The sequence below is a fragment of the Penicillium cosmopolitanum genome (assembly GCF_028827165.1).
Source record: "Penicillium cosmopolitanum strain IBT 29677 chromosome Unknown utg000005l:1.0-4006212.0:1.0-4009387.0, whole genome shotgun sequence".
In the NCBI taxonomy this organism is placed as follows: Eukaryota; Fungi; Ascomycota; class Eurotiomycetes; order Eurotiales; family Aspergillaceae; genus Penicillium; species Penicillium cosmopolitanum.
In genome coordinates, this window is record NW_026622675.1 from 3,971,828 (window position 1) to 3,997,115 (window position 25,288).

The following is a 25,288-nucleotide window of genomic DNA, read 5'->3' on the forward strand; positions in this document are numbered from 1 at the left end:
GTTGGTCACGTGGGTTTTTACCGGGTACTTGCACTTATGGCGTAGTGTTGGTGACGGTAGAAAGAACGCCCGTTCTTGCGTCGCGCTAGCCGTCTCGTGGGTTAGTGCAGTATTGTTTGACACGGCGAATCAGAGGCTGATTCCGGCCGTTGTTCACGTGATCTGGTTCTGCGTTCCTTTCTTAGGAACGGTTGGCTCTTGGTGGCCCATCTGTAGGTTGCGGCCCCTGCGGCCCCTCATGTCGCATGGTCCGTAACAATCTAGTATCTTAGGTAATTATTTCTAGTTTTCTTTAATTATAGAGAGCAGAATATCTATAGTAGTAGTCGATATATAAGTATAGGCTTAGTTAGCTTTAACTCGATTAGCTATTAGTTTATTATATTCTACTTAGAGATATCAGATAATATATTTATTTTTAGTAACTACTTTCTCAGATACAGTTAATTTAGTAATTAGTCGAACCTTATTAGCTTAGAGATTATTAACAGCCTCTTAAAGATATTTAGCCTTCTTATTAGTAGCTTAGATTTACTCTTTAGCTTTCTTATCTTACTCCTTAAGATCCTTACTGTGAAGGGCTGTAGCGACAACTGTTCAATTGGGGCTAGGCCTGCATGCTGTTTACAATAATCTTGAAGAAGAGTATCTATGTGAGCCTCTACCTGGTTTTCCTGCAGGAAAAGGTCACGTGACACAACGTGATATCTCCACGGGCCTGGGCCCGTTACAGTACCCCCCTCCTCACCTCATCTTTCGGCTGAAAGCCGTAGCATCGGTATTGCTATGTTATTTTTGGCAGCAACTCGTGGTCGGGACGCTCTCGTAATGCGGCCGAACTGCCTCTCGTACGTATCCATCGCTATACAATCCTTCATCTCGTCCGCTGGTTCCTATGTAGTCTCTGCATACCCCGTCCATTTTACCAAAACCTCGGTTCGTTTGCCTCTGCCAATGCGCCTTTCCTTGTGGTCGAGTATTTCTTCAACTTCGTATTCTACCTCATTGTCGATTTCTATGGGAGGCGGCTGTGTATCGTCGACGAATTGAGAGGGAAACGGATCTGTGCCTGCTGGCCGTACTAACTCAACGTTGAATACTGGGTGTATGCCAGTTGGTATATTCAGTTGTACCGTGTGTGGTGTAGGCACCCTCACTACCTCATACTGTGCATGTATCCAATCAAACTTTTTAGAAGGCCGTTGCGAGCGAATATTGCGCAGATTCAGCCAAACCTTATCGCCAACATGGTATGTAGGGGCAGCGCGCCGAGAACGGTTCGCCTGTTCCTGTTGTGTTTCTTGGGCGACTGCAATTGCTGACTGTGCCCAATCAGTAGCTTCTCGTAGTCGTTTCACGAATGATTCGCCTGCGGCAGTAGGCGGGGTTGTTTTGTCCATTTGTGTTGTATTATTGTCGTTTATACTAAGGGGATCGACGTGATATCCATGGGTGAAGAAGAAGGGGGATAGTCCTGTCGACGAGGCATTCCGGTTATTGATCGCCACTGCGACTATTGGCAATAGTCCCTTCTAGTCATCCTGTGCGTAGGTGATGAAGATTCTCATAATCCTTTCTACTTCCTGGTTTGCTCGTTCTGTTGCCCCGTCCGATTGCGGGTGGAAGGCGGTCGATAATCGGCGTCGAATCGCTAGTTTTTCACACACTATTCGCCAGAATCCGCTTACAAACTGTGGCCCTCGATCGCTAGTAATTGTCTTTAGCAAACTATGATGTATATAGAAGTGTGTTAGAAATGCTTCTGCTACCTCTTGTGACGTAATTCCTTTTATGCCGATCAATATCACACCTTTAGTGAGTCGATCGGTAATAACCAGTAGGTTTGTAGAACTGTCTTCCTTCGCTGGGGGTAGCTCTGTGATGAAATCTATAGATAATTCGGCCTAAATTCGTTGTGGGATCGGGAGTGGTTTTAGTAGTCTGTGCTTCGTGTCTCGCCAGACTGTAGTCCTCCTGCAAATGGTACAGTTCCGTAGGAATCGTCGTACGTCCTTTGCCGCTCCAGGCCAGAAGAATCTCCGAGATAGTATCGCATATGTAGCATCTCGTCCTGGGTGTCCAGTGATATGGGAGTCGTGTACTTTCTGGATAATACTGGTTCGTAACTGTTCGCTCTCAGGAATCTATAATTGTTGTCTGAAATATAATAACCCTCGTTCGTCTAGATGACACTCAGAGAGGCTGGTTTTCACGCTTGTTTTGATCCTGATACTGCGTTTACCGTTCTTCACTGCTATTGAATAGGCTTGGTAGACACTATCAGCTAGCCTTGCTTTTTCCTATTCGTCTTGTAGTTCTTAATCGTCAAAAAGTAGTACTGGGGTAGCAAATTCGAGATCTGTCTCATCAACCTTGTAGGTACGATTATATTGAATCGATACCTTTTCGAATAAGGTACGAAATTAATTCGATAGTCTTTCGTCTGTGATATTCTGAGGTAAGTCCTGTCCTCTTCTGGATAATGCGTCCGGCAATACTGTAAGCTTGCCTGGTCGGTAGTGGAGAGTAAAATCGAATTCTGCCATTAGTCCTGCCTATCGTATCTGCCGTTCGCTAAGATGCTGCGCTTTGTTGAAGTATTGTAGGTTCTTATAGTCTGTTACGATGGTAAATCGAGGGACCATCTTTAGTTCTAGACGCTATTTGCGCAGTGCCCGAATAATAGCGAGTAACTCCTTATCGTGTATCTTATAATTTGCTTTAGCTAGTGATAACTTTTGCGATATATAGGCACAGGGGGCTAATCTTCCGTCTTTTTGTCGTTGCAAGAGTACTGTACCTGTAGCCTATCCAGATACATCAGTCTCGATAACAGTTTCTCTTTCCTCTTCGAAATGTGCCAGTATTAGGGCATTGATAAACAGGTCCTTTAGTTCATTAAATGCTTCTTGGTAGTCTTAATCCCATTAGAATGGTGTATCCTTCTTCGTCAATCTTGTCAACGGTAACGACAGAGCAGCGAATCGGGGTATAAACGAGCAATAGAAGTTAGCAAATCCTAAGAAGCCCCGAACGTTACAAACTGTCCTTAGTGCTTCCCATACACGTATTACTTCTACCTTCTTAGGGTCAACGTATACCCCTCTGCCGGCATATACAATAAAGCTAAGATATTTAACCGAATCTTACTCGAATTCCGACTTACTAATATCGCATTATAACTCTGCGTCCTTAAGTTTCTGAAGTACTTTGTAGACCTTTTGTCGGTAATCTTCAATAGAACTATCTGAGTAGATAATAATATTATCGACGTAGGCAGACATAAAGTCGTCTAGATACTCCTGCAGAGTCTGATTAATAAACCTTTAAAACGTAGCTGGTGCGCCCGTAAGGCCAAAGGGTGTTATATTCCATTCAAAAAGGCTATATCTCGTACGAAAGACCGTTTTCTATTCTTCGCCTGGTGCTACTCGCACCTTATAAAATGCCGATATAATGTCAAGCTTTGTAAACCATCTCGCCTTTGATATATTCCGTAGCGTCTCTCGAATCAACGGCAACAGATACCGGTCCTTAATACTTAATTCATTCAATCCGCGGTAGTCAACACAAAACCGGACACCTCCGCCTAGTTTCCGTACTAGTAATACTGGCGCGGCGGCGGATAATTTGCTCACTCAAATAAAGTTCTTGTCCAACAGTTCGGTCAACGTCTTCCTGAGGTACAAAAGTTCTTCTTTATTCATACCATAGAGAGGACCATAGGGGGGTGGTTCTTCGACGCCGTTTTAGTCTCATTTTAACGGTATCTTGTGGTCGATTCCTGGTCGATACGGTAGCAGTATATTCGCTAGTTGCTTGCTGAAAACGTCAAGCCACTTCCAATACTGGCGGGGGAGTCTCTCTTTGATAGGGACCTTATCTTTCGGCTAAAATATAGCCTTATTGATATCGTCTAGCATAACCTTCCCGATTCGCAGCCTAACCTGTGTCGTTGCTCTGTTGAACAGGCGTTGAATACCCTTTGCTGACAGTCGTTTTACTTCTAGCGTCTTCTTCCCTATAGGTCCGATAGAGCGATTCTTTCGATTCCAGCATCGTATCCTCCTGCGAGACTTCGTATAGATGTCTATGTACCCTTTCCTAGGAGAATACGTTCCGTCCACGTCCTTGACCCATGGTAGGCCGAGGATTATATCGTCTATCTAATCCTCGATAATATACGCGAAGGTAGTACCTTATTAGTGTCTATGGATATCTGCGTCAAAGTAGGTAACGTGGGTGATCCGTCCTTGATTTGCTACCACACCATCCAGTTGTCGTGTGTGTATCTTGATGCGCGGGAGATCGAGAGATTTGACAAGCGTACTGTTTATTGTTGCGTAGCTGAGACAGCCATAATCGACTAGTGCCTCTGCAAACTGAGTTCCATTAACTATAACATTAACTACAAACGGTGGTTCTTCGCTCTTATCCAGTTTCTCGATTCCCTTTCGCTCCTGCTCGCGGCTGAGAGTAGGAGCTATTCTTTTCCCGACTCACTATCACTAGCAGATATAAATTCGTCGTTGCTAGTATCGCTTTCGATGACCGGCTTTACTTTCTTAACGCGGGTATTTCGTTCTGTCTTCTTTTCAGATTCGGTGGTGCTTCGACCTTCTTTCTTAGTCGATCCTGCTGCAATACGATGGTTTTCCGGCCGGAAAGCTGGGAGATAGGGACATTCGGCGACACGGCAACCGTGTCTTCCGCATCGGAAGCATCTTCCACTCTGTCGTCGGTCTTGTATTTCTTCCTCATTGACCCATCGGGCCCTTTTTGGCTGCTTTTCGGCACTGTTTCGTCGGCGCGTCGTACGTGTCTCAGTTCGGTTGACAGAGACAGTTGGGGTCCAATCCATTTCATCCGTATTACTTGCTCTGGCAGTTCGGTAGGGTTTTGTTTCATGGAGCCCTAAGGTATCCTTATCGGTGCTGATCTCGTGTAGGCGATTGATCAGGCCTAGGAAGTCATTTGGGATACCACGACTGAACAATGCCGTCTTCATAGTCGTATTTAGCGAGCTTAGCAATATCTGTTACTTCACCTGATCTGGCCATTCTATAGCACCAGCGTCTGCGAATTCCTTTTCTAGTCGTGGTAGAAACTTGGCGAATAATGTTCCTTCCCCTTGTTTCAACTGTTGTAATCGTCTTCCTACTCTAGCCTGAGCGTTTAGGTCACCATACAGTGTCGCTAGGTGATTCAAAAGGTCCTCTGGACCTGCTATCTCTCATCAGTATTCCATATAGGTAACAGTGTTCTTTAAAGCCATCTTTTCCAGCCGGGAAAATACATATAGGAACTGTTCTTTCCTTGATCCGATAGCTTCGCCATCAACTATCAACTTATTTACCATTGCTGCCTTCCAGGTTGGCCATTCTGATATACCTCCAGCGTACATTAGGGGGTCAGGAAATCGCGTACGTAGTCGGCGAGAGGGCTCAGCCTGGATCGGTAGTGCTGGCGGGGATGATCTCTCGGCTAAAAAATCGGGTCCTTTCTCCAGATCTTCAGGCTCTTTTCGTATATTCCCCTTAGTAGCTTTTGCCAAGGCTGCCTCAAGTCGTTCCATACGCTCTTCCTGCTGTGTAATAGCTTAGTGATATAACGTTTGCATATGTATTAGTTGCTGTATGATCGCATCCAGTGGGTTTTGTTGTTGCGGTTCCTCCCGAGGGGGATCCATGTCTATCCTGGTATTCATCATTGAATTAATAATATAGTCTGCACGGATAATTCTTTCGCTTATTGTGCCTAGGAATGTTCTCTTCTAGGACTTTCGCTTCGTGTTTGAATCGGTATCGAATAGATAGTGATTCAGGGATACGTTCTTCGTATACCTAAGACTTTTTAGGACTTTCGCTTTCGTAGTTAAATCGGTATCGAATAGAGAGTGATTCAGGGGTACGTTCTTCGTATACCTAAGACTTTTAGGGCTTTCGCTTTCGTGGTTGAATCAGTATCAAATTAATGGTGATTCAGGGGTACGTTCTTCGTGTGCTTCGTATGCCTAGGACCTCTAGGACTTCGCGGATAATTTTACGATTACCGATCGAATCAGAAGATTATTGTATATGAAGGGCTGTAGCGACAACTGTTCAATTAGGGCTAGGCCTGCATGCTGTTTACAATAATCTTGAAGAAGAGTATCTATGTAAGCCTCTACCTGGTTTTCCTGCAGGAAAAGGTCACGTGACACAACGTGATATCTCCACGGGCCTGGGCCCGTTACACTTACAGGCTTATTCTAGATCTTCTAGAGCTAAATTAGTCTTGTCTTAGACCATAGCCAGTTTCTCTTAGTTATAGGCTATCTCCTCCCAGTGTTTCTTATAATCTCTAGTCTAGAATTTAAGCTTCTTAAGGATAGCGTTATATATAAACTTAGGGTTATCCTTTACCCAGATTATAAGGTCTTTTATATTATTTATCTTATAGACCTTATTCTCGTCCTTCTTATTGTAGAAGACTAGCTAGGGTTATAATCTATAGGTTACAGATTGTATAGGTTTATTTAAGGGACTAGCTTCAGTAGGACCGGCTATAGGTTCTTCTCTAGGTTAAGATATCTTATTAGTTCAGAAGGTTTAGTTAGTTTAGGGAAATTCTAGGTACTCTCGCTGTCAGTAGTACTTCTAGAAAGGTATACTTACTCAGACGAGAGATAAGAGATAGTGAGTCCTGCTGTCGGTTACGATATGTCGGAACGCATTAAAATAGCCTAGTTAGGACGAAAAATGGTTTGAATAGGTGAAATAACACTTAGTATTATGTAATAGAGGCCTGGTTACGAGAAACAAGTATATTGAATATACGATATTAAGTATGGAGAAGAGATAAAAACAGTAGGTGAGGTCTTGCAGATAGGCTGCGAGGATCGCACTAGGCCCAAAAGGGAAGTAGGCCTGATCCAGAGTGTTACAGAACATGGAACATACTCGAAATCAGTCCTCCTCCGCTACTCCTCTAGGAAACCATTTAACAGACCTTGGATGACCTCAAAATAATCAGAGCTGCAAGCACGGTGAGTTATAAAGTGCCTTCATAAGCTGTCTACTGATGATTAATGGTAGATCGAAGTCGTCCCTTATGCAGCCGCTTTGACCTTGCTAGAATGCAGCGAGCAGCAGCAGCTGACAGCGTAAGTTTCATTATTGCGGCAGTTTTGAGAGTAGTCATCCCATGCTGACAGCTCACTGTATAGGAAGTCGAACTTTCGATCACGAGTCACTCAATGTCATGTAAGTTGCCCTATGCATTTCCACCGCCTATACCCAACGCCCGGGACTGCATTTTGAACATCAGTTTGGAGTCTATCTGTTTGTGGCTCTATGTTCTTCAGAAAATATCTCTGATGTCTCTTTCTCGTCATAGGGCGAATGTCAATACTGTACTCGACATGACCGAGCTGTATTCCCCAATCGTCCTTGATATAAGCCAGGTGTACTGGCCTGATGGGTCAAGCCACTGGCTCCCAGTATGCTTGCACCTTCGTTGTTTCTAAAGACTTGGTTGAAGCGACCACTTCGCCTGGCGTATTTAGCGGGCCCAATTCAGAAAGGCTTGATACTCTGGTTAGCATACGGTAACATTCCAAGGTGGTTTCATCTCTCCAGCATTACCCTGTCCGATCGAAGGTTAACTGTCACTGTGATAGGAGGTTTCCGTGTTCCGGCGGCTCTGCACCTCTTGTCCCATGTCTGATTAGAAGCCTCGAGGACGGCATGATCCGGTCTCATACTAGACTGAGTGAGCCATCGCAGCATCCGACGACAACGAAGAGAAGTCTAGCATCAACGGCCACCCTAGAGAGACCACGGCTTTTATACAAGCAGAATCATCCAGTGATGCATCGAATTACCGACCACGAGCTGAGGGCCAGCTCTGTCAAGCCCCAGTTTCAGCTGAGCAAGCGACAAACCAGGCAGCGGCACTGGGTCTACTCTAGATCTCTCACCGCGAGAGCAGTCGTTTCAGGTCGGTTCTTAGTTTGCCCTAGACCAGATACCATTAACATTTCCTCCAGTGATACTTTGTCCTGACTTTGTCCTGACATGGCTGAAGATTTACCTGTCAAACGAACAGCAAAGACGAAGCGCGGGTCTGGAGAAATATATATTGTACGTATTCGTTCACCATACAGCGACTTATCTTAAGGCGGTCTATCCTACTAACAGACACACCATAGCACCAAAGATTTCGCGACAAAGCTCGAACCGAAAGAAAACCACACAGAAGGGCAACCGAAGTACATATAAGCATACACTTTACCATATACATTACCATAGTTTTTGAATTGGCAACCCAAGTTGACTATACCATCACACAACCCCTAGCTAATAATCGAGTTGCTTTAGAAGTGAGAGTACGTTTAAAGCGTATTGAATAAGCTGAACCTTGCTGTACTACAAGTTGAAGCTGATGGACAGCATCATTTCGCACTGTATCTTTGAATTATCAGTGAGGGAACGAAGATCTGCGCTATGATGGATCAGAAATTTATTTTCTCTGAAAGTAATATGCCAAAACCTAATGCATTGCCTCCCCCCCCCCGGGGGGAAAATTTCCTTCACCATGGAATAGAGGTTCAACATATTGGAATGCGAAGGGTCAATAACGAAGCAACATACAATATGAATCGGTTGTATTTAATGTATTACCGTCAGTGACTCCCCATCTTAATTCCAATCACCATCAAACACAATTGGATCTCCGCTCTCCATCATCTCGAGCAGCTGATCGATATTCCAAGGACGGTACTTATAGCCAGGCGGAATATTAGTATTTCCAAAGGCGGCGCTACAGAGCAATTTCTGGCACGCATTGGCATAGTTGTCATTGGCATAATCCTCAGCGTCATGCTCCCAGATCCATCTGCCGAGTTTTGGTTTTACAGATTCGGGATGGCTGGCCAGAAGGTCCCAGTGTGCATTCTCTCGATTTGCCTGGTTTTGAAATCCAGTTATCTGTGCACATGAGACACGCTCGAATCTACTTTAGTCAGTGCCTCTGTAGTAGAGAACAAAATTGACCGTGGCTAAAGATTAACAACGCCAAAAAACATACCTAAGGAGATTATGCACCCTGACCGCCGTGGGGATATCCTGTTGTCCAGCAATCTTCAAACAGCATGCCAGAGAGACAGCATCTTCAATAGCCTGGTTAGCACCATTTCCGGAGCTAGGTACGAAGGTATGTGCAGCATCTCCAAGCTGGACAACACGACCCAGGGGTGAGGTCCATGTTGGATTAGGATCTCTCCACATTATCTTAAAATCCAGCAGGGTATCAGCTGGCGTGATTTCGATCATTCTTTTGAGTATATCAGGACAATTTCCCCAGGCATTCTCAATGGCTTTTATGGCATCTGCAGGTTGGCATGGGGTCGATGTAGAATGCCAAGATTCACTTGACATTCCGTTATCCTGGGTGGATCAGCTCAAAATCCAAGTTTGCTAATTTCTTGAACGTACCCTATGAGTCATGGCCCACGAGAAAGTTTCTGTATTCCTCGTCGTGATAAGATGTAGTTTAGGGCTGATTTGCATATCTGTCAGTCCCAAGGTCGTCGATTTCAGACGACCGAAGATATAGTTACTTACCCTATCCACATCTCACTCGCGCCTCCTTCGCCGTCGTAGAGCCTGAAATGCTCACTGAGGATAAGATCCGTATCAAGGACCTCGACAGGATACGCACATCTGTAAACAGCAGATCCACTACTCCGAGCTCGCAAAGTATGCCCAAGGACCATTTGACCTGACTTCGTTCCAATTCCGTCAGCTGCGATGACAACCCCCGCCTCTAGTCTGGAGCCATCATCAAGAATGACAAATCCCTTGTCTAAAGTCTCCTCATAGCCAGTGACGCAGCTGCCATACTCTATGGACAATCCGATCCGTTGAAGCTGCCTCAGTAAGACTTGTTGGAGCTTGGGGCGAAGGTGTCGCCACGTGTCAAGTTCTGCCTCAACTGTAACTCCCATTTCGTCCGTTGTCTGCGAGGTTATGCGTTCATGGGAGAGAAGACTCGTTCCATCACACTGAAAGCAGGAAAACGAAGGTCGACAGGCTGCTTTCTCATGTTCCGCCTTCATCTGTGGCCAATGCTTGAACGCCTTGCATGCGGCGGGATTTAAAGTAAAGAAGTCCCCTGGAGAAAGCAGGATGTCATTAGCCAAGAAACCAAAAATATTGAAGATGGTAACAAATAATTTATTCTTTACCATTTGTTTCGGGGCCCTTCGTCTTATCGAGAATGCGGACCTTGTGGCCGTTGCGCCAACATTCTAACGCAGCCCATAGACCCCCGATGCCAGCACCTACGATAATTACCTCAATACCAGTATCTTGCATCTTCTCAACCACCGTAAAACTAGTCAACACCTTTTCTGCCATCTTGAATATGCTGAGCCACTTTATGTGCAGTCTTGACTTCTAAAAAGGAGTAATAACCGTGGGCAAGATATTTAAGCTTGATGGATGTCGACAAGTCTTTTGAAAACTTGCAATACTGGTACGCTTTATATAGTACGGTCTCTCGACCTAGTACGAAAGAAGATCAGCATGAGAAATCAAATAAAAATCTCGGGTTGATGGAATGAAACTGTTCCGACCATCTGGCCGTATACAGTATACAAATCGCCATCACCACATTATTGGTCGCGTATTTTGTGCTTTTAAATCCCGTGGCTGAGTGTAACATCGAGCACCCAAAAGAGCCCCTCGCAAAGCGGGGTAATCTTACTGTAAAAGCAGGGTAAGTACTTCGGTTTGAAATCTCACCATCAGCATTCATGGAGGGTCAATATCTGTGCCCTAAAATGGTCAAAAAAGCGACCACTAGACTGCAAGCGGGATTGGCGTCGCAGCGTCGTAGAAAAGAGAAACTCTAACTATCATGCAATTCCTGTCGTCATCCAAAAATTTTGCTGCCTATTTCGACCTAAATTACGTCGCTGACGCTGCTGCCATATGGTAAAGTGTAAGCCAAGCCAGACCAGTGCGAGGTGTGTCCGAAGTGATGAGGCTGCCGATTCGGTTCACTCGAACTTTTAATCCGTCAAAAACTGCGCCGAAAAATTCACGTTGTCGTGACTGGCCGCACCGTGGTCTCATGCGCTTATCACATGTACGCAGGTCTCGAGAAAGCTCCCAGACTAATGAGCCATCAACAATTAAAGTGATAGATGGGATGGCAGTATATATGAACGAGATGAACTATGTAAATGCTGGTCATGGGACCAATTTCGCCGATAATGTGAGGTATTATCACGGGATACTTTTCGAAAACCCTAATTAATATGCTGCTAAAGCTGTCAAAGAACCATGGCTGTATCGCGGTCCAACCAGGGTCTTCTTTATCCCCTGAAAAGGAGGCAGTGCTAAATCTGCTGCAGGGCTTTCATGGTGGACTAACTCAAAGAGACATTTTTGCCTGCGTCCCATCGAAAGCAGAGACGGAAGTTCTTCTCGCCATCTACTTCGCGTCAGAGGATGCATCAGCCCATAAGTACAGTCGTTGGTGACTGGAAATAAGCCAATTAGCACGTTTCGGTAAATATGCCACGCACTCGCTAGCTGGTCACAGTGAGCCCAGTCGCTCCATTTTGGGCCCGCCCCTAACCCAAGGGACCTGGAGCTTTGGGGCCCAAAGCTCAGCGGTGAAGAAGGCTTATATATGGGCAGTATTTGGACCCACCGACCCCAAAGCCCTCTTTTTTCCTGACCCTAAAGCCCAGAATTTCCCTCGTACGATTTATCTTAAACTTTCACAAGTTCTAATCTTATATATATATTATCTCTAATTTTATTCTTAGCCTCTGTAGTCTTCTGTAGCAGTTGTACGACCTAACCCTAAATTACCCAAAACCCTCTATCCCAAAAGGGTTGGTACAGTCAGGCTGACTGCACGGCGGTAAGTTATTCTTAAGTATAGGCAGAATTCGCCCCACCACCCTAACTGCAAGTAATTTTACCTACCCTGACTGCAAGCAATTTCCTTCGTATGATTAACCTTAGATTTTCAGAAGTTCTAAGTTTATTTATAATCTATACGCAGTTTGATTTTTAGTAACTACCGTCCTCTGTAGCAATCGTACAACTCAACCCTAAATAGCTTAAAACCCTTAAAATCTTTTGATAGGGTGCGACCGGGAGGGTCTACTTCTTAGTTTTAGACCTACTTCAAACTTTTGTAATAGAGCTTATATTTACGTACAACCCCTGAATATATATTATTACTTTCTGTATTACTTCCTAGTACTTTGTCACTATTTCTTAATTTTAACACTTTACTATAGAAACCAATATCCCTACCCTTATACAGGAGCTTTTTACTCCTCTCTATACTTTACCTATTCTTATCTGCTATAAGTATTAATCTGCCGTACGACTCAGCTAAGTTATAGCTTATTTAACCTCCTCTATACATAAGATTCTGGCCAGAATCGCTTCTCAGATCTAAGAATCTCTCTCTATACTCTAGCCTTAGCTACTTACTACCTTTACATCTGATTTAATCTCTTATCAACCACTATCTTTTAATCTTCTTCCTCTTTATTATAACGGTATTTAATATCAGTATACTTACAGCTGTTACTATATCTGTCGTACGACTAAGGCGATAAAAGAATACTGGCGGATTTACTACTAATAGCTTACCTAAGCTTCTTCTTAACCTAGTAATTATACGATTCCTATATCTGAACTTCTTCAGAAATATACTTATTTAGTTACCTACCAACGTCTCTATCGCCAAGGGCCTAACTCCTACTATTTTGCAGTAACAAAATCCGTACGATCAGAATCCGAGGAGCCAGAATTAGTATCCTCTACTATTGATTATCTCTTTAATCAGCTAGAACAGCAACACCAGCAGATCTTTTAACCGTCTAATCGTACGGTAGAGACGGTCAAGATTAATAAGGCTACCCTATAGCTTCGTCGGACGAGATAGACTCAATATCTGGCCGGTTAACTCCTAGACGCCCTATACGCTTTAATCGAGCTACCAGCATCTAATTCCCTAGATCCTCTCTGGGTAATCTACTAAGCTATAGATCGTATAGCTCGTACAAGCCAGCAGATTACTAAACAATGTAGCTATCTGATCTATATCGAGGTTATCCGAACAGAGACTGATTAAGCACCCCGGCAGCCGCTCTAGGCCTATATAGACTCTAAAACGATTATCCGTTATCTAACGCTATAGCAGCAGATAATCTGCTTCTTTGCTCGTACGTAACAGCCAACAGAGCCTTTATACCCTGCTTTTCTCTATTACCGGTTTAACCGTCGGTAACGTAAGGCATAGGAAACCCTCTGGGCCTTAGCTATATCCTCTTAATCGTAGTCTTAATCTTCTAATCCGTATATAAGTAATTATAATCGTACGAGCCCTGCCTCTACCCCTTCCCCCCTCTCTATTTTACTTTTGGCTACTAGAGAAGACCTACCTAGGCTTTTACCTAGAGCTCCTTAACCAGTAAGTAGGTACAGATAAGTATAAATATACTCTAGTCTGTGCTCTTGCTGTATTAGGTTGCTCTTGTACAGGCTGGCATACCCTAGACTCTTTTACCCTAATCCTCTTGTAGATTATTAAGCTTACTCGTTTTATAGTCCTAGGCCAGGCGCTCTGGCTAGATCTATATACGGACCAGATCGTACGATATTTCTAGGGCAACTATACCTGCTATAACTTTGATCTGGTTAGCCTACTGGATAACCCTGAGTATTATCTCTTATATAAGGATGAAGAATATCAGAGTCCCTCCCTACTAGTTGTTCTCTCTTCCCCTAACTCCTTCTCTCCCCTACCTCTCCTCTTTAGCTAGCACTATCGTACGACCAAAACCTTCTAGGAATAGATCTATCTGATTATAAAGAGCTTTATGCTCTGGAGCACCAACTCTCTATTCTAGTAGATCTTAGACCTTTGTACGTACGGTATAAAGGTTAGCTTCAGCACGACTTAACCAGAGTATATCGGCTGGGTAGGCACTAATCGGCTTCTGTATAAACAGCTAAGCTTTACAATAGGTAATCTATATAGCTGGATCTATAGCCTAGTACAGACGTACGAGGATCTACTCTTGTCTAATCTACTTCTTCTCTCCTTAGCCACTAAAGCCCTATTAGTCCCCTAGGCTACGATTACCGACGATCCCTCAGAGATAAAGCCTGGCTAGAGCTTTTTATATAACTCTTGTACGAATTAGCCAGTTAGTAGTAATCAGTAGTTGATTTACTGCCTTTGCTCTAATCCTTAGCTCCGGTAGTAGTTTCTGGATACTAATTATACCTACTTTTGTACAAGTATAATTAAGCAATATCTAACCTAGGTAAGCCTCTTCTGGAAGAAACTGGCCGTATTAATCTATCTCTATAGCAGCTAACCGGCGTAAGCCCCCGAGATCCTCTCTGTCCGATATTGTAATACTACCAACGCCTATCGTAATATATTTATTGAGAATAGTTAGGTAGTAATTACTACCCGATATTATAAAGGTTTCTACGTAAGCAACGACCCTAAGATTATCCATCGATATCTTCTGTATGCAGTTAGTACCCTCCTTATACAATATCTCTGGTTAGTTTTACCGTTAGTAGAGTAATTTAATACCTTAACCCTTCTGGTAGATAAGCAGCCTACTACTGCTCGTACGGCGTTACTCTAGGGGCCAGATCCTCTGAGCTAGCAGCCGTAGACCTCGGATCGGCTTCGGGAGGTGCTCTAGTATAAATCTTAGCTAGGGCTACAGAGGCAGATTATAAATATTACCTCCTAGCGGTATATTATAATTACTCTTAGTCGCTGATTTCTTCGTACGAATAGTGCTTTTCCCTAGAATACTAATAATGAAGGAGAAATAGATAAGACTGTAGATAATAAGGTGAATCTAGAGCAGAGCTTCCAGGATCTGCAGGCAGGACATTCCTCCTATATTACAGGGATAACGTACGCCCGTTAGATTCATAATGCCCCGGGCACGATAGGTTTTCGTCGTACAATGTTTCGCTATATTAGCCAGGATTAGCACTAGTTTCTTAGCTTTGTTAATCCTGAGACTACTGCTGTATAAAGGGAATAAGAAACGAAAATATACCCCCCTAGGAGAATAAACAGCAGAAGTACCAGATTAGCCGCTGATATAAACTAGCTACCTATAATCTGCAGGATGCTTTGCAGAATTTCTTAGGTAATCCCTCCGTACGATTCTAGGGAAAGCAGTTAGAGGTATTACAGGCTATCTAGTATAGATATAGCCTAATTATAGCTGTAATGCCAACAGGCAGAGAAAAGAGTCTTCTCTTTTAGCTCCCTACCTAGATCTCTAAGGGTCTAATAGTAGTAGTAGTCCCTTTAGTAGCCCTTTACAAAGAGCTCTTTAATCGTTATATAAGCCTTAGCATTAGTTATACGTAATAGGAAAGCTACTATCCTCCGGACAAAGCCTTGATTATTCTGGTTACCCTAGAATCTGCTCTAACCGTTACCTTTCGTATATTTCTAAACCGTTAGGTAATCCTTTATCGCCTGGATTAGATTATAATCAACGAATGCTATATAGTCCTTAATAATAGTAATACCTTTCGTCTGCAACTTACGTAGCTAGGCCGGCTCTAGAATATCAACGTCTAAACCGTCTTTCTAACTACTACTCTGCCCCCTAGTCTCTATAATACCTTTTGGTAGTAGCTTTACTATGCCCGCAATCATGCCTACTTCTACTATAGTCGTATGACCCGCCCTAATATTATCTACCGTTCTTTCCGACCGGAAACCGATCTAGCCTACCAGGGCTTAGAGCAGTAGATATAGGATCCCTAGATTATATATCTTATTTAGTCTTGCCAGCGTTATACTACTCCCGGTCGTATAATTATCTATACCTTAATAGTCTTTTAGGTAACCTTGCTGGCGTCTCTCCTAGGCTGTAAGGCCTTCTATTCCCGTATTATAACTAATACTACTAGGATACCTCGCTAATAGATTAACCAGGAAGAAATTCTGGTACGCTTTCGTTGTACGAAGAATACGATTATTATAGTGACTAGTGCCCTTGGGGTCGGTATAGATATCCCTAATATTTGTACGGTAATCTATATCGGCTAGCCCTATAGTCTGCTTAATTATGCTTAGGAAACAGGCCGTACGGGTTGAGATAGCTAACCTAGTAAGGCTATTCTGATTTAACCTCGTACGATATATTAGCCACCCCTTAGGTCTTAGCTAAGAAGATTCTACCAGATAAAGCTAAGATTATCCGACAGTGGTTAACAACTAAGCATCTGCCCTGCCGTTGGGTACTGCTTAATTGTTATCTAGACGGCCAGGAACAGACTGTCTGTTAGGATACTACGGTATCTAAGCCTGCCGCTAAGATACCCTGTAAGGTATATACCCTAGATATATTATATAATTACCTTTTGTCTTCGGTCCCTAGTTTGCCCCAGATCTTCTTGCCCGCCCTAGCCGATCTGCCCTCTACTGTACCGTCCCTAGTCAACCCTCTCTCTCTCTCTTCGGATGACCTACCACTGCCTATAGACCTAGATCTAGCGCTGAGAGATTTACCTATTGCTCCCCTTTCGGATGTAGGGACCCTACCCCGATATATTGCAGAGACCCTACCCCTGTACTACGATCCCCCTACCGATATATATCTTAGCAAAACCTATACCCCTGTCTACGTTCCCTTAAGTATACTACTGTATGCCTGCCTACTATAATAGCCTGCGCCTATTGCTTAATTATCTTTCCGTCCATCCTCCTCCCCTACCTCTAAGGTTCTTAATCCTCTCGTTAACTCTTCCCTACTTTCTATAGTCCTACTAACCGTATGATATATACTCTAGCAGCAGGATATTACCCGTACGAGACTTACTAACTAGATCTACTAGGATCGATAGGTCTATACTACAGCTGAGGAGGTATTTCGACAGGAGCTAGTATAGTAGAATCTCTGCTGCTAAGTATGTATAATTAACTAATAGCCGGATGAGCATAAATTAATTAATTATACGAGTCCTTAGAGTATAGATGCCTAGGCCTAGTATATAGAGTGGCAGAGCTGTATTTATTTTGTCCCCTTCTCCTGCTGCTTTCAGTATAGGCTTCTAGAGATAATCTATAACCGTTGGGCCAGTTAGCAGCTGTATAAGTATCCGTACGTACTTCTGCCAATGATAGCTATAATGTTATATAGTATAGCGATCCGTTGTAAGATCTAGACGCAGATCTAGTTAATCCTATAGATATGGTATCTGGAGTTTAGGCTAGAGATTTATAGCGAACAGGACCTCGTACGATATCTCTTACAGATGGCTAATACAATACTAAAACAGAGCTGGTTCTGTAAGGCCTTTTTGTATCTACGATAGCAGTTTAGCTGAGTGAATCTATAGCAGTAGGGTATCTTAGTCTGATATTTCTGTTACTATTGATATCTATCTACTGTCTTTCTTTGTATCTACTCTAATATATATATCTTAGTAATATATCTAGTTAAATTAATCTCTTTATAAATCTAGATTACTATCTTACAACGTACGATATAATTCTAAAGCCTTAGAAAAAAGAGAAGCGATTAATTGCTACCTCCTACCGCTGGTACGTACTGCTAGAGACCTAGGTTCTGTTAAAAATACTAAAAATAAAGAGAACACTCTGAATATACAGAAACCTATCGACCCCCTTAGAAACCGCTTAGAACCCCTGCAAACTCTATACTACTATCAGGCTGGCTTATAAAATCCCTTGTACGCCTAGTCCTCTAGCAGCTTAATCGCTAGAGCCTTTAGGTAACTTAGTTACCTCGGCCGGTTTGAAGACTGGCTCGTCCGGATAGGGGAGAGTACAGTAAGTAGCGTAGTCCGACTACTTATAGTTGGCGCAGGCACCGCTAAAGTAGCCGGGCAGTTGTATACTGCCGCCGAAGGGACGTCCTGAGATTAAGTGCTTATATACCTCTCCTTGGATTAGTATACCACAGGAGGTAATTAATACTGTGTTGATGTAGGAGGGACAGCCGGTGTAAATCTAGACAGGATTAGCTTTGTACAAATAATCTAACTAAAGGAGACTTATCTGGTTTGCTGAGATGACTGACTTACTGTTGATTAAGCAGATCCAGAACTCGTACGTTAGAAACGACTATACCTTACGCTGTATAGCCGTATAGTAGCTTAGGTACAGAGCCTTATTAGCAAGGTTAGACAGGCGGATGCAGACAAAGATACGGCTATAGTTGTCCTTGTAGGTAGTGCGGTGCTTAAGGAACTGGTTCGTACCGATAAGTACCTGGCTGACCTCGTACGGGACAAGGGCTTGGTTAGCGTCTATAGTTGGCCAGTTGATAGCAGAGGAGATAGTAATATCGGACGGGGGTTAGAAACAGAAGATTAGATAGTTAATACTGAAGGTAATAGGGATCAGAGATCAGAACTGAGAGGAAGAAGAAGAGATAGTAAAGAAGTTAAGTTCTAAGAAGGAGGGAAGGAGGGTATTTATATTAAAGGGGATGTAAGGGTATTATATAGTAATTATAGAGTGAATAGGGATCTAGACTTTAGTACAGAAAACTATTAATATTTGTATAGCAGAGCTGTACTTTTGTACGAACAGTAAATATAACATAGAGACTAAGTAGGTCCGGACTTTGGTACAGAAAACCATTGTTTTTTATATAGTAGAGCTGTAGTTTTATACGAGCAGTAAATAGGGCCTATATACAAAGTACGTCTGTACTTTAGTACAGAAAACCATTGTTTTTTGTAGGGCAGAGCTGTAATTTTGTACGAGCAGTAAATAGGGCCTATATACAGAGTAGGTCTGTACTTTAGTACGGAAAACCATTGTTTTTAGTATGGTAGAGCTGTACTTTCGTACGAACAGTGAATAGGGCCTATATGCAACGTAGGTCTGTACTTTAGTACAGAAAACCATTAATGTTTGTATAGCAGAGCTGTGATTATATACAAGCAGTAAATATAATGTAGGGACTAAGTATATCTAGACTTTTATACAGAATTATCGTACAATAGAACTACTAAGGATTCTAGCCGAATCTTAGTATAAAGGAGAAGAAACTTTTATAGTATAACTAAATCTGTACGAAAATTTAATACTTTTAATCTTAGTATCTTTTACTATTCTTTAATTACTTATCTGTCGTACGGTATTAATTAAGATTAAGAGGTATATACATTAATATAGCCTATAGGTAACAAAGCTGACAATACTAGATCTATTCTGTAGGATCTGTTACTATAGCTGTTTCCAGTACTACTTAGTTACAATATAAATATAGTCGGATCTGAGTTTCTTAAATTTGAGAGTTCGTCTGATCAAAAATCCTATTAGTTTAGATTATTTGGGCCGGATTTGATTATAGTTGTAATATTGGCTAGGTATTATTTTCTAAGTCTGCGCTAGGGGTGTAGACTAAGGGTAGTAACCGTATTGTTGTTAGTCTGTATAATTAATATATTCGTATGAATCTTAACCGATAGATTAAGATAAAGTCTCTCTCTAGGCAGAGTTAGTAGTATTGTAAGCACATTTGTACAGGAGTTATTAGTATCTAGATTAGGATTAATCGCTAAGCGTCTGCTTATCGTTCTGCTCTCTAGTTTCGGATCTGTAGGTAATAATCGTAATAGGTTCGTACGACTCTTTGAGTTTAGTAGTATAGAAAGTATATTAGTGGCTTTGACTGATTATAGGTGCTATATACCTAGTATAGTAGGGTAGATATTTTTAGAGGGTTGTTCAGAAGAAAGACTATATAGCTCTGAATATAATTTTTGTTTGCTTTAATCGTACAGGGATTCTTTATTTACTAACCTAAATAAGTAAGATATTTATATATATAAGCCGTACAAAGATCTTGTATTAGTAAGATCCTAATCTAGATTAATCTAGTAGTATTTACTTTCTATCTTCTTATATAAAGGATAATCTTAGATTTTATTATAGATTATATAACTATAATACTTAAGGGTTCTAGATTATCTTAATATATATAAATATCAGAAATTCTTTCATACGAAGTTTTCTTAATTTTAAACTAATTTACTAAAGATAAATCTAAGGCTTAGTTAATCAACTGCTCAACCAGAGACGGCTCTGGTATTTTACCCTAATCTAATAAAATATATCGACGTTCAGTAGTATTTCTAAGCGTATATTGACCTGTCTTACTATTCTATTTATAGTTATAGCAAGCCCTATTAAAGATTCCTGGAATACGAATATGCTGACTAAATAGGCGATTATTTACTGAGACTATACAACGCTGATTTATAGGGATACCCCGAGATATAATCAGAAGTCTATAGATATATTCCGGATGACCAGTTCGTAGCTAGATAAGAGAGATTTTGTTAGCTTCTTCTATTTATTTAATCTCAGGCGTAGAGAGGTTAGATAACTTATATAGCTTATTCTTACTAGTAGTTCTCTATTTATTATTTGTACGTAGAACGGATATAGCTGCTAAGACTATACTTCTCGCTGGATTTCTGTATAACAGAGTAATCATAAAGCCTTATTACCAGCCGTAGTTAGTCGTATAAGGGTATATTTACAATAGGTACCCTTCTCTTATATCCGGCTTTCTTCCTAAAAAAGCTTCTTACTCCTAGGAGCGATTATAGTAGGATCGTACGGGGTCTTAGGTTGATTTATTGTAAGATAGAGAGAGTAATCAGAACTTAAAAGATATAGATATAGATATTATTATAATTTATATTAACTTAGTTTAACGAAGGTTCTTATATATTATAGAAGATTATAGAGTCTAGTAATTTTCTTTAATCTTCTTTACTCTTTTGGTTAACTATTCTTTAATTATATTCTTTAATTCTGTTCTTTAATTCTGTTCTCTGATTATATTCTTTAATTCTGTTCTTTAATTCTATTCTTTAATTCTGTTCTCTAATTATATTCTTTGATTCTGTTCTTTAATTCTGTTCTTTAATTCTGTTCTTTAATTCTGTTCTTTAATTCTGTTCTCTGATTATATTCTTTAATTCTGTTCTTTAATTCTATTCTTTAATTCTGTTCTTTAATTCTGTTCTCTGATTATATTCTTTGATTCTATTCTTTAATTCTATTCTTTAATTCTGTTCTCTAATTATATTCTTTGATTATACAATGCGCCTGAATATTGCCTATCGGTTCTTCTGTCTTTAGGTTAATCTATACAGCTAGGGCACTGACCAGTAGCTATAGGATCTAATAATTATACGGCTGATTTAGTATTGCTACCGTAACGCTTAGTCCGGCCGTATACTTATATACGTATTAACGGTCTCCTAGGTCGTATTTTTAGCTAAGTATCTTAATTACGATGTCTTCTATTCCTAGCAGATTAATAAAGAAGGGGTACTCTATTACTTCTGTTGTACCCTGAATACTCTGCTAGTAGTAATAAGTACCCTTGGCATAGGTATAGATATCCCTAATATTCGTATAATTATCTATATCAGATAGCCCTAGGGTCTGCTTAACTATACCTAGGAGACTAGATAAGCTAGACGAGACCGGCTTCTAAGTAAGGTAATTCTAATCTAACCTCGTACAATAACTAGCCTGCTATCCTAGATCTAGGCCCCTAAGACTAATCATACTGAAGAAGAGATTATACGGCAGTGGCTTAAGCCTAAAAGCCTTGTCTGCCGGCGGATACTGCTTAATTAATACCTTAATGGCTATACTTATATACAATACTAGGATAGGGAGGAGTTGTATAAGGTATACTTACTGATTATATAGCCTAACCTTACTATACTAGAGCCAGAGCCTAATCTGGATCTAGCTCTATATAAAGCTGCTCTAATTATCTCTAGTCCTAGGGTTTTATCTAAAGCTTCTGCTTTAAGCCCTTAGCTAACTAATCTAGTACTCTCTTAGTAATACTATCAAAGCCCGCCCGCTACCTATATTAATAAGACTGTCTCTTCTGTCTACTATCCTTCTAGTATACTACCTTAGTAAAACCCTACTGCTAAGACCTTTAAGCTAGGCCTTCTTTCTGAGTCCAGCCTAGGGCCTAAGACCGGGGCTATCTGTATAATCCCTATCGAATTTTAGTTTACTATAAGACAGTAAGAGATTACTTATATCTGATATAGCCAGAAGCAGATAATCAGACAGCAGATCTAGGCTATTAATATAATAGACCTTAAAGCTAAAGTCTAGCAGTAGGCTTAGTAATACTGGATCTGTACGGTTAATTAGAGAGCTAACGACCATAAATTAATCAACTGTATAAGCGTATATAGCAAGGCTGTATAAGGGTTTTATTAGCAGTAGCAGATGGCAGATCCAGTATGTAGCGTACTCTTTCTGCTTTAGATATAGTCTTCTGTAGGTCCTCTGTATAGGGCGGTCTCAGGGCGAGGTCTGTTAGTATCTATTTGTAGTATTTCTGATAGTAGCTATAATACTCTATCCCATGGGGGTAAACGGAACGCGGCGCATTCGCTTTCTTAGGGTTTGCTTCAGTATGGCCCTACACCCCGTCCGGACGGCGTATTCGGTTTGATTTTGCGCCGTATCCATTTCGGTATGGGTGGGTCGATATGCCCCAGCAACTCACTAGTTGTTCGTCCGTAGTTGATATACTATCCTGTCAGTTTTCGGAACCCTGTGATCAGTGGAAGTGCTATCTTGGTGCGGCCAAACTTCATCGGAAATTTTTGGTGAGGTGTGCCCGGGTGAGATCTCCATTCTGTAGGGTTTTCGGGGTGTTACTACTCCGATGTGATCTATCATATTAACTTCACTACACCGTAGCTTATGACGGTCCAACCCTTCAGGGGTAATTATTTCAACCGACAGTAATTCTTCCACGTTTGCGACTACTGCGACTATACCCCTATACTGTAGTATTGATTTACTAGTTGAACCGCAGTGTTAGTGCTACTTATAATATATGTGGTGCTGAAGATTATATATTCACACATTATTCTAGCCTCCGACCATAGCACCACCTACTACTGATCAGTTATTTATTCAACTCCCCGAATATCAAGTTATTGCTTGTTGTAAGTGCTAACATGCAATCCAGCCCACCAGGATTATAAACCATTTACGGTATCCTAACCACCGTATTCCTACCGTTAAAGCACAGGATATTCAGCATACCGTATCTACGTGGCAGGGCTTCGTGCAAGACCCGCAGGCGCTTGTTTTCCCCTACTCTGTTATATACCCCATTCCTGGCTTGGCCATATATACCGATAGTTTATTGTGTACGGTTGTTGCAATATATAATTATGTTTGCCGCAGTATAGACAGTATACGGAAACATATCAAATTAGAGCATAACTTAGGTTTAAACCTATATGGCCGGGCGCCCCAGCATAAACTTCTGACGCTCTAGGAGCTCTAGGCAGAGTATATACAATATATAATATGCTAGCGGTTCTTTGTAACTGCTAAAGGCTCCCATTATATCCACGTTCGCTAGCTACCGGACGATCAACAGCCTAAGAAGCCCCCCCGCACCCGTTGACGTAACGACTCGTATTGTACAGTAGCTCTAGGAGCTATACATAACAGAGCAGGGCGAGACCAACACTACCGTCGAAGCCGGTGCCGTTGATAAAGCCAACCTATAGCTCTGTCGTACGTAGTGGGCAGAGTATCTAGAGGGCACTGATACCGGTTAGCTCTAGGAGTGTATCCGGACCCCGGTCAAGGATGCCCCAGGGCCCGAAGCTATTATGTGTCGGCTGTGGGATACTATAGGCAAGGTTGCTGCTATTAGCCAAGAGGTTAGCAAAGGTGCCAGCAATGCTATCCGGAGCGACGCCGCACGCACCGAGGCCGTACACAGCAACGCCAAGCCATTACAGGTATATATAGACCCGGCCAGTATTAAGAAGTATATCGAGCTATAGCGGCAGGTTATTATGTTTTTCGCCCGTATGCAGATGCCCCATAAATAGACCAGCCCCGCATACCGGTTCACTAATCGCTAGAGTCGTGCGTAGGACCGATTATAGGCTGCTGCTAAGACCGCTCCTAAGACTGCCATTAAGGCTAGCATCCCGGCCGGAAACCTAAGTCCCGGGCCCCGAGGTAATACTGATGCCGAGTGGACCCCGGTCTACACTATATATATAGAGTTTTATATTAAGTTGTTGCACCAGCGGATTACCGTTCATAAGTATAAGTGTATACTAGTATATACATTAGCCGTACTCGGCCAGTCCCCGCATAGGTAGCGCAACGCTAACAGTTACCCCCCCTATTTTATCCTGGATAATCAAAATTACCCGATTTATAGTGTTGCACAACGCCGCGCTGCTGGACCCCCAGTCCGACACCATCATTGCACATTTACGCAGCCGTACCAGTCAGTTCGATTTCTAGGTAGATAGCCCGTCGGACGAAGAGGAATATATATTTATAGAGCCAGCAGCGGCCCCACCATCCCCCTAGAGCGGCTTCAGGTCTAGTTTCCACTGCAGTTCCCCCTACCATTACCCAGCTATAATCCCAGCACCATTCCATCTTTACAGCCCGAACAGTATAGCCGCCGGCATATATTTACCGAGTAGGTCACCCGCCAGATCGATTCATTTATAGTGCGTAGCACACAGAGCCCAATACAGTAGATATTAGATTTACGTATATACGGGTTAAAGATCCACTACAACAGCACCACCCCGGCCATATTACGTAGATAGGTAAGGATAAGTTATTGTACAAAGACATTACATTTACTATAGGTAATTTCCGGAGGTTCATCCACAGATTAGTAGAGGCTACGCACCGCATACTGTCCAAACAGTTATTATTGCTCAGTAACCCCGCTGCAGCCCCCGTCATCCCGTAGGACCGTATGCGCGATAATCCCACACAGGGCAAGGCAGGATAGTATTTTTTAGACAACAGTCATACGCAGTAGCCGGTTCACAGTGCTACGTAGATAACCGATCGGTTAGGGCAGGCCGACCCGCAGTTCCAGCGGTTTGTACCATCCACCACAGGCACATTAAGTATAACCGCCATCAATCAATATATAAACCGTATAGTCGAATTCCAGGAGAAATTAAGCGTTTCCATCCACATTTACAGCAGACAGCCCGCACAGGCACCCGAGTTGTTGAGTTTGCGGCATCAGAACACCACAGGTACATTCCGGAACGTATTTATCGAGGATAGTATAGTCGCCGTGGCCAGCAAGTACCATAAAGCATTTTATACCAGCAATAACGCCAAGATCATCCACCGGTATTTACCACGTAAGGTCGGGGAGTTAGTT

General features: G+C 42.2%; 2 protein-coding genes across 2 annotated transcripts; one reads left to right on the forward strand and one right to left on the reverse strand.

The window, feature by feature from the left end:
• Positions 1–8,681: 8,681 nt before the first annotated feature.
• N7509_004500 (FAD-dependent oxidoreductase) lies at positions 8,682–10,400 on the reverse strand (the record flags this gene model as incomplete). Its single annotated transcript, XM_056629137.1, has 5 exons — positions 8,682–8,994; positions 9,070–9,428; positions 9,477–9,540; positions 9,606–10,155; positions 10,229–10,400. The coding sequence occupies 5 exons, from the start codon at positions 10,398–10,400 to the stop codon at positions 8,682–8,684; spliced, it is 1,458 nt and encodes a 485-aa protein (XP_056491871.1).
• Positions 10,401–23,741: 13,341 nt separating this feature from the next.
• N7509_004501 (uncharacterized protein) lies at positions 23,742–24,393 on the forward strand (the record flags this gene model as incomplete). Its single annotated transcript, XM_056629138.1, has 3 exons — positions 23,742–23,873; positions 24,024–24,099; positions 24,308–24,393. 3 exons carry the CDS (start codon positions 23,742–23,744, stop codon positions 24,391–24,393), a joined length of 294 nt encoding a protein of 97 aa, XP_056491872.1.
• Positions 24,394–25,288: the final 895 nt, after the last annotated feature.